At 35.5% G+C, this 9,054-nt stretch overlaps 2 protein-coding genes across 2 annotated transcripts; one reads left to right on the forward strand and one right to left on the reverse strand.

The window, feature by feature from the left end:
- The first annotated feature begins 1,221 nt into the window (after positions 1 to 1,221).
- On the forward strand, positions 1,222 to 2,631 carry LOC135140841 (uncharacterized). The gene is made up of 3 exons (XM_064071553.1): positions 1,222 to 1,983; positions 2,030 to 2,267; positions 2,314 to 2,631. The coding sequence occupies exons 1-3, from the start codon at positions 1,490 to 1,492 to the stop codon at positions 2,557 to 2,559; spliced, it is 978 nt and encodes a 325-aa protein (XP_063927623.1). The 5' UTR covers positions 1,222 to 1,489; the 3' UTR covers positions 2,560 to 2,631.
- Positions 2,632 to 7,220: 4,589 nt separating this feature from the next.
- LOC135140798 (uncharacterized) lies at positions 7,221 to 8,477 on the reverse strand. The gene is made up of 6 exons (XM_064071475.1): positions 8,340 to 8,477; positions 7,843 to 8,294; positions 7,699 to 7,800; positions 7,551 to 7,653; positions 7,376 to 7,504; positions 7,221 to 7,295 (listed from the first exon to the last, which is right to left on the reverse strand). Exons 1-6 carry the CDS (start codon positions 8,475 to 8,477, stop codon positions 7,221 to 7,223), a joined length of 999 nt encoding a protein of 332 aa, XP_063927545.1.
- Between the last annotated feature and the right edge of the window lie 577 nt (positions 8,478 to 9,054).

A 9,054-nucleotide genomic window follows, 5' to 3' on the forward strand; every position in this document is an offset into this window, starting at 1 on the left:
ATTTTCCAATTTTCAGTTTTCAATTTTATATTTTTGAGTTTCAAGATTTTTTCAATTTTCATATCCTCAATTTTCCTTTCAAATATTCAATATTATTATAATTTTAAAAATATGTCACTTTTTCGATTTTCCGATTCTTCAATTTTTCGTTTGGGTGTTTTATATTCTTCATTTTTACAATTTTTTGTTTTCCCAATTTCAATCAACTTTTTGTTCAATTTTTTGATTTGAAATTTTTCAATTTTTCACTCTTTAATTTTTTAGTTTTTCAATTTTCCAAATTGATTTCCTTGATTTTTCAATTCGGTATTTTATTTATTCAATTTTTTAAATTTTCGGTTTTTTGATTTTCCGATTTTTTTTAATATTAAATTTATCATTTTTTTCCACTTTGTTCTGCGCTATTTCGATTACTCAATTTTTCGATTTTTCGACTTTTATTTTCTCGATTTTTCGATCTTTTGATGTTTCAGTTTTCAAGTTCTTGATTCTTCAATTTTCTAATTTTTAAATTTTTCGAATTTTAGTTTAAAATTTTTCAATTTTCAATTTCTGACTTCTCGAATTTTCGATTTTTCGATCTTTTGATATTACTTACGTTCTTGGATGTTTTAGTTTTCAATTTTTCTATGTTTGATTTTTAGGTTTTTCCGTTTTCCAATCGAAAAATTGAGAAAACGAAAAATTTAGAAACGTCAAAAATTGAAAACTGAAAAATAAAAAAAAATAAAAATTGTAAAACTGAAACATCGGAAAATATCGAGAAGTCGAAGAATCGATAAATCGAAAAATCCCAACAGTAATATATCGAAAAATTGAGAAATCGAAATCGAGCAAAACTGAAGTATCGTATAGTGAATAAATTGACAAACTGAAAATTTTTGAAAAAAAAATCGTATCAAAAACTAACAATTCAAACATCAAAGAAAACAAAAAATCTAAAATTTAAAAATTCGACAAATTGAAAAATCATGGAAGCGAAAAATTGAAGAATTGGGAAATAATAATAATAAGCTTAATAGTCACCGCTGTGCCATAAAGATTACAAACGACAATAAAAATAGGGAAAGTCCTTCTATGGTTACCACATTGGTGTATATTTGGTTGCCTACCCACGATTTCAGAAATTTTTTCAAACTGGGTTTGGACAATGATTTTAACGCACTTTCATCATACAAACAAAACAAACAAACGAAAAAAGCCGTAAAATGTAGCAAGTTTTCTCCTTCCTCTTCAGCATTCACCTCAAATCTCAATCTTCCTGTGTCTAAAGTCACGACCTAACACCAAAACAAAAGCTCACGATCGAATCCTTAGACACTTCCGTCACCCAAATTTCGCAATTTTCCGCTTTTAATTTAAAACAAATGTGTTATTTTCGTGAACACCACTTGCAGCTGAAAATAAACCGACGATAATAAAAGCTCATCGGAAGTAAACTCGACCAAGTCAATAAACCTAACCTCAATTTGTCAACACTTCCTATTTCATGGGTTTTCTCGAAGATGAGCTGTGCGAAGTCAAAAAGCTGTGCGAAAATGTGGTTCCCGGCAGCAAACTCGTGTCGTGTGTCAAGACGATGGTTCGAGCAGAAATAAAAAGGACTGAATTCAAGTCCGTGGTCATTTGCATCCAGTTCCCTGAAACCTACCCCAGCACTCCGCTTCTGCTCGAACTCAAGTCGAAAACTTTGTCTGAAAAGTTGCTGCACGGACTGACGAATGTATGCGAACAAGAAGCTAAAAAATACCTAGGGAAAGCACAAGTTCTCAATACTATTAAGTTTCTGAGGAATTTTATCGACGAAAACCCCCTTTGTTGCTGTTATGACGAAATAAACTTCCTTAAGAAGGTTCTCACGGACAGAGACGAGCTCAAACTCAAGCAGAAAACGTCCAGCGTTCACTTGAAAGCAGTCAATCATAGCTACTTCCTCAACTGTCGGGTTGTAGTTCCTGATGATTACCCAAAAGCCGCTATTGAGTACGTCTTTGTTTGAAATTAGCGCCTTTTTAATTGTAGTTTTTAGTATACAAGACGTCTCCACGAATTTCTCGTCCGCTTTCAACCGACACATGGTCGGTCAAGCCAGAGAAATAGCCCGAAAGTGCGTGGAACCCCCCATTAAGAAAAAACCGAACGACCCCCCGTTCAAGCCGTCGCCGTCCCTCCAAAAATCCGTTGAGTTTCTGATCGACTGCGTGAAGCGGCTGCCTTCAGAAAATTGTCAGTTTTGTAAACAGCGCTGTTTTCCCTGTGATCCAAGAGTAAGAGCAACAGAGATATCATTAATGAGCTAACTTTCACTTGCAGCAATTGGAAATTGACGAGAATTCCCCCAAACATATTGAACGAGTCCACTGTGGACATTTGTTTCATCAGGAGTGCTTTTTCGCGTTTATGAAGCAACCACCTTTTGGCAATAAGAAGTGTAGCGCTTGTGGGGCTCGCATTTTCCATTTTAAGTGGTCTTTGTCGGACCGGCTTGCTGAGGAGAGGTGGGCTCATGAACAAGCGAGGGAGAGAGAGTTGCAGGAAGTTACTGATTTTTTTAATTAAGTAAGGTTAAGTTGAGTGTGGAGTTTGATATTTTAGTATGATTTTGAAAGGAATTAATAAAATGTTTCCGAGCTGGGGAGGTTTTTTTTGCTACGGGTGGTATTGATGTTGTAGTTTGACACATAATTCACTAAAGTTACTAGATATTCGTAAGATAAAAAACAATAAAATAACCACACAAGAATTGCTGGTTGCATATAGGGCAACAAATGGCGCCTATTCAAATTTAGAACTTCATATCAGAGATTATCTCTGTTCATATCATATAATTCAAATTAATAGGAGAACTTTAGTATCAAGTAAAGTTACTAGATAGTTATTATTTTGACTTCTGAAAAAAAATATGGATTCCCAAATTTTGCTATTTTTCTTTTCATTTTACCTCTTGTTCATTTTTTTTCACTGTACCTTTTCGACTTTTCAGCTCTTTCAATTGACAGGTTCAGAAAGGAAAAAAGTATAATTTCAAAAATATGTTTATCCTTTATAAAAATTATTACATTTTACTCCAGAGAAGGTTTCACATTCTTAAAAAAAAGACATTTGGCGCCCCCGAGAAGGTTTTACATTTTTAAAACCGGCAATTGGGACCCCGTGAAGGTTTCACAATAAAAAAAATATGTGCGCCCTCCTCCCAGAAGTTTTTACATTTTAAAAAAGTCAGTTGGGACCCCTGAGAAGGTTTCACAAAAGACATTTTTTGGAGCCCCGGAAAAGGTTTTACATTAAAAAAAAAGATATTTGGGGCCCCCGAAAAGGTTTTACATTTTTAAAAAGGACAATTGGGAGCCCCGAGAAGGTTTTACATTGTTAAAAAAAGACAGTTGGGACCCCGGAGAAAGTTTCACATTCTTAAAAAAAAAAAACATTTGACGCTCCTGAGAAGGTTTTACATTAAAAAATAGACATCAGGGGCACCCGGGAAGGTTTTACATTTTTAAAAAAGACAGTTGGAACCCCCGAGAAGGTTTCACATTCTTAAAAAAAAACATTTGGTGCCCCCGAGAAGGTTTTACATTAAAAAAAAAGACAGTTGGTACACTTGAGAAGGTTTCACATTAAAAAAAGTATGTGCCCCCCCCTCCCAGAAGGTTTTACATTTTTAAAAAGGACAATTGAGACCCCCGAGAAGGTTTTACATTGTTAAAAAAAAAAAATTTGACGCTCCCGAGAAGGTTTCACATTCTTAAAAAAAAACATTTGACGCTCCCGAGAAGGTTTTACATTAAAAAAAAGACATCAGGGATCCCCGAGAAAATTTCACATTCTTAAAAAAAACCTTTGACGCCCTCGAGAAGGTTTACATTTAAAAAAAAAAAACAACTGAAACCCCCGAGAAGGTTTCACATTCTTAAAAAAAAAACATTTGACTCCCCCGAGAAGGTTTTACATTAAAAAAAAGACATTAGGGGCCCCCGAGAAGGTTTTACTTTAAAAAAAGACCATTGGAATCCCCGAGAAGGTTTTACATAAAAAAAAATATGTGCCCCCTCCTCCCAGAAGTTTTTCCATTTAAAAAAAATACAGTTAGGACCCCTGAGAAGGTTTCACCTTAAAAAAATATGTGCTCCCTCCTCCCAGAAGTTTTTACATTTTAAAAAAGATAGTTGAGACCCCTGAGAAGGTTTCACAAAAAAAGGCATTTTTTGGAGCCCCGGAGAAGGTTTTACATTTTAAAAAAAGACATTTGGGGCCTCCGAGAAGGTTTTACATTTTTAAAAAGGACAATTGAGACCCCCGAGAAGGTTTTACATTGTTAAAAAAAAAACATTTGACTCCCCCGAGAAGGTTTTACATTAAAAAAAAGACATTAGGGGCCCCCGAGAAGGTTTTACTTTAAAAAAAGACCATTGGAATCCCCGAGAAGGTTTTACATAAAAAAAAATATGTGCCCCCTCCTCCCAGAAGTTTTTCCATTAAAAAAAAAATACAGTTAGGACCCCTGAGAAGGTTTCACCTTAAAAAAAATATGTGCTCCCTCCTCCCAGAAGTTTTTACATTTTAAAAAAGATAGTTGAGACCCCTGAGAAGGTTTCACAAAAAAAGGCATTTTTTTGGAGCCCCGGAGAAGGTTTTACATTTAAAAAAAAGACATTTGGGGCCTCCGAGAATGTTTTACATTTTTAAAAAGGACAATTGGGACCCCCGAGAAGGTTTTACATTGTTAAAAAAAAACATTTGACGCTCCCGAGAAGGTTTCACATTCTTAACAAAAAAACATTTGACGCTCCCGAGAAGGTTTTACATTAAAAAAAAGACATCAGGGATCCCCGAGAAGATTTCACATTCTTAAAAAAAACCTTTGACGCCCTCGAGAAGGTTTACATTAAAAAAAAAAAAAACAACTGAAACCCCCGAGAAGGTTTCACATTCTTAAAAAAAAAACATTTGACTCCCCCGAGAAGGTTTTACATTAAAAAAAAGACATTAGGGGCCCCCGAGAAGGTTTTACTTAAAAAAAAGACCACTGGGACCCCCGAGAAGGTTTTACATAAAAAAAAAATGTGCCCTCTCCTCCCAGAAGTTTTTACAATTAAAAAAAGATAGTTAGGACCCCTGAGAAGGTTTCACATTAAAAAAAATATGTGCCCCCCCCTACCAGAAGGTTTTACATTTTTAAAAAAGACAACTGAAACCCCCGAGAAGGTTTTACATTCTTAAAAAAAAACATTTGACTCCCCCGAGAAGGTTTTACATTAAAAAAAAGACCATTGGAATCCCCGAGAAGGTTTTACATTAAAAAAAATATGTGCCCCCTCCTCCCAGAAGTTTTTACAATTAAAAAAAGATAGTTAGGACCCCTGAGAAGGTTTCACATTAAAAAAAATATGTGCCCCCCCCTACCAGAAGGTTTTACATTTTTAAAAAAGACAACTGAAACCCCCGAGAAGGTTTTACATTCTTAAAAAAAAAAACATTTGACGCCCCCGAGAAGGTTTTACATTAAAAAAAAGACCATTGGAATCCCCGAGAAGTACTTGTTAAGATAAGACTGATTTTGGAAAATAATTGAACAATATTAAGAGTATTCACTGGAATGAAGAGGTGGTGGGTGGGTGGGGCTATTGCTTGTTATAAAAGATTCTGTAGGGAAAGTTAAACTTAGCCCCCCCCCCACCCACCCGTTCTCTCCTCAGAAATAGAAAAAAAAGGTTTCACATTCTTAAAAGAAACATGTGCCCCCCCCCAGAAGATTTTACATTTTTAAAAAAGACAGTGGGGACCCCCGAGAAGGTTTTTTACATTTTTAAAAAATTGGTCGAAAGTTGTGCGGTGAAGTAATAAGATAAAACTGATTTTGGCAAATTATATATCCCCTAAGAAAATAGAGGGCGGGTGGGCGGAGCTAGTAACTGTTAAGATAAGACTGATTTTGGAAAATGACTGAACAATATTAAGAGTATTCACTGGAATGAAGAGGGGGTGGGTGGGCGGGGCTATTGTTTGCTTATAAAAAATTCTATATGAAAAGTTAAACTTAGCCCCGCCCACCCACCCAAAAGTTAAACTTAGTCCCGCCCACCCACCCGTTCTTTCTTCAGAAATAGAAATAAAAGATTTCACATTCTTAAAAGAAACATGTGCCCCCCCTCCCAGAAGGTTTTACATTTTTAAAAAAGACAGTTGGGACCCCCGAGAAGGATTTTTTACATTTTTAAAAAATTGGTCGAAAGTTGTTTCGACAGAACTTCCCTCGCACCGAAAGTACAATGAAACATATCCAGCATTTTCGAGTTGAGTTTTTACTTTAGACAATTTTGTGATGACCTCATTTATCATTTTATTATTATTCAAACCTATCTATTTAACGAAAACTCTGTAGAATTCAACAAAGCTTAGCCGTCACTCCGCTTCAACATTGTCAGCCTCTTCAAGCAGTTCCTGGTCTTAGTCCACAAACTGTTTTCCCGAGGAAAGGCGGGGGGAGGTACTGATTAACAATTAATGATCAACTATGTCTGGTTTTTGTAGAACCAAAAGTGGAAGGTTTTAAAGTACTCTATCATTTAAATACACTTGTTCTAAGAAGCCAAAAAATATTCAAAAACAAAATCTGATACAAGATTCTAAAAAAGACAAAATAGGCACTTCAGGCAATAACTTTTTATCTAAAAATTAACGAATTAATTTATTACAGCACATATTTTTGGAAAACCAGATAGATTCTTTCAAGACAGGGTTTTCTGTTTTATATACAGCGTGTTATTGAAAGGTACGTACAAAATAAAATCGGCAATTGGTCTCGAAGTATGGGTGCTAAAAGTAAAAAAGAGTTCAGGTAAAAGTGTTCTCCTTTTAGAGATAAAAATGATTAAAATTTATGTCCAAATTCGTTGTACGCCTCTGATAAAAGGATCATCTTTCGTTTCTATAGCAATATTTTACTCTTGACCAAAGTTTTATTGTTACAGTTGCTAGGATTTACTAAAATAAATTAATTTTACCTATTTATTCTTCAGTAGCGTCTAAAAAGGTTGGATAAGGGTTGATTTTCCCCTTATAATTTTGATAACACAAAATAAGTTTTTCAGACTTCTTAGACTTCGCGAATAACTGTCAATTTTGTTGTACGTACCTTTCAATAACACCCTGTATTTATACATTATTTCCACCTTTAAAAAACAATGCACTTGTAATGTTGGTTGCCTGACCATCGAATTTTAGCAGCACTTTTTTCCAGTTCTTTCGTCAACAATTTGCAAGCACGTGTAGAAAGAAACAGCCATCCGGAACGCCTACAACTTTCTCAATTACACAGTGCATCCAAAATTCGTGTCTTGAAAACATTTGTGCACGTTTCCAAATTTATTTTGACCATTTTTCCAGCCGATAGAATGTTTTCCTTTTGCATTCGTTGCATCATGATGATGAGTGTTCTGCGGACTGGTAAAGAACACGAATTTTCCCAGTGGGTGTTGTATACAACGTTGACCATTTGTTCGGACTAAAAAAAATTTCCGAAAATTTTGACACAAAACCTTTTGAAATACCTCAATCATGAGATGCGTCGCCGGTAGGCAAAAAAAGAAGAACAATTCGATGACAATTCCAGAAACGTAGATACAAGATTTCGCAGTTTCGGCCAAATTTGGGCTAAAAACTTCGCTATATTTTGGAAATTTAAAACTTCAATCTTGCCTTTTCGATATGAAAAATAGTTCGAAACAAAGAGCGACTGGTGCTAGGGTGAAGTACACCAGTAGGGCCGGACTCACAATCGAATTCACTTCCTGCAAAAAACTACAACCAAAATTATTATTATTTTCCAAGAAAAATTTTTACTCGTTCAAAAAATTGTGATAGTTGATACACATTTTCAGTTTTTTGAGACACATCTCGTCTTCGGCCAAATTTACCCCTAGAATCACTCGACTTAAGATTTTTAGTTGTAACGCCACCAGCACGACCATCACGCAGACAAACATATCGAAAGAACCGACAGCAAAAGCGGAAAACGAAAAAACCAAATTATTAAAAACCGTGAAAACGGAAGTCGGAAAAAACCGAGGAACGTGGCAATTTATAGCCAAAGCGTCGTTAAAAATGGGCCGAATCGCGAAAATCAAAATCACTAAACAAACAAAAAACAAGAACGATTGTAACACGAAAGTCAAAATTTTCAGCTCGTTGTTAGTTTCCTGGAATTGTTTAAAAAACCAGAACTTTCGAGTGGTTTCTAGTAATTTTTTGATGCGGTGCCGCGCCAGCGCCAAAGTAACGAATTTAGGTAACACCTGGAACAAAGCTCCTTATTTTGAGTTTTTTCGCAAAATACTCACATGCACTAGGGTGAAAGTCGACTCGAAAGTGTCCGAAATGAGTCCGAACGTGATTTTTTCGTACCGAAATCGTAAGAACACCAAAAACAATAAAAATATAGACGAAATAAGAAAAATTCCGACTTGAATTTTGAGCATTTTTTCATTTGGGTGTAACCCCAGTACACGGAAAAACGTCAAGCTTAGTTTTAGAATGCGCTTTTGCTGGTCCATTTTCAACCATAACGTGACCTAGATCCAGTTTCTATACTTATACTCGAATTAATTACCCACTAATCGATCAAGCGTTTTTTGAAAAACTTAATTGCTAGTTGCGAGTTAAGGAAACGAGAAGTTTCCCAAGTTTCTGCATGTCTCGATAATAATTGATAATAATGAATTCAAATTTCCAATAACGCGATTTAGATTTGACATGCCATTACCATTCGGACAAACTCTTCGTCCTATCGATTTTGACAAGATTGCGATAATGCTAATTTAAAGCTACATTTATTCGTTGCGAGGGCCCCCCACGTGCGCTCGTGGTCTTCAGTAGGAGATTTAGGCCTCCCGATTTGGCGTTACCGAGTATCATTAGCCACCTGCTGGCCCGATAATGTCTGGTAAAATTTGCAAAATCGATTTTCAGACTTGTTCTTTTTTTACGGCACAATTTATTAGCTTGTTGTTGTCGAAAAAATGAATGTGGCACAAACTAAGACATAACACCTTTTTT

The sequence above is a fragment of the Zophobas morio genome, unplaced genomic scaffold (genome assembly GCF_036711695.1).
Source record: "Zophobas morio isolate AGI-343-1 ecotype UQ-CSIRO unplaced genomic scaffold, CSIRO_AGI_Zmor_V1 ptg000041l, whole genome shotgun sequence".
Lineage (NCBI taxonomy): Eukaryota > Metazoa > Arthropoda > Insecta > Coleoptera > Tenebrionidae > Zophobas > Zophobas morio.

What these genes read in the sequence shown, in the direction of transcription:
- LOC135140841 (XM_064071553.1), top strand. Translation starts at nt 1,490, where the DNA reads ATGGGTTTTCTCGAAGATGAGCTGTGCGAAGTCAAAAAGCTGTGCGAA. An exon ending in TACCCAAAAGCCGCTATTGA is followed by an intron (nt 1,984 to 2,029) that starts GTACGTCTTTGT and finishes TGTAGTTTTTAG; the next exon opens with TATACAAGACGTCTCCACGA. An exon ending in GTTTTCCCTGTGATCCAAGA is followed by an intron (nt 2,268 to 2,313) that starts GTAAGAGCAACA and finishes TTTCACTTGCAG; the next exon opens with CAATTGGAAATTGACGAGAA.
- LOC135140798 (XM_064071475.1), bottom strand. Translation starts at nt 8,477, where the DNA reads ATGCTCAAAATTCAAGTCGGAATTTTTCTTATTTCGTCTATATTTTTA. An exon ending in TATCACAATTTTTTGAACGA is followed by an intron (nt 7,801 to 7,842) that starts GTAAAAATTTTT and finishes TTTTGGTTGTAG; the next exon opens with TTTTTTGCAGGAAGTGAATT. An exon ending in CTATTTTTCATATCGAAAAG is followed by an intron (nt 7,654 to 7,698) that starts GCAAGATTGAAG and finishes CGAAGTTTTTAG; the next exon opens with CCCAAATTTGGCCGAAACTG.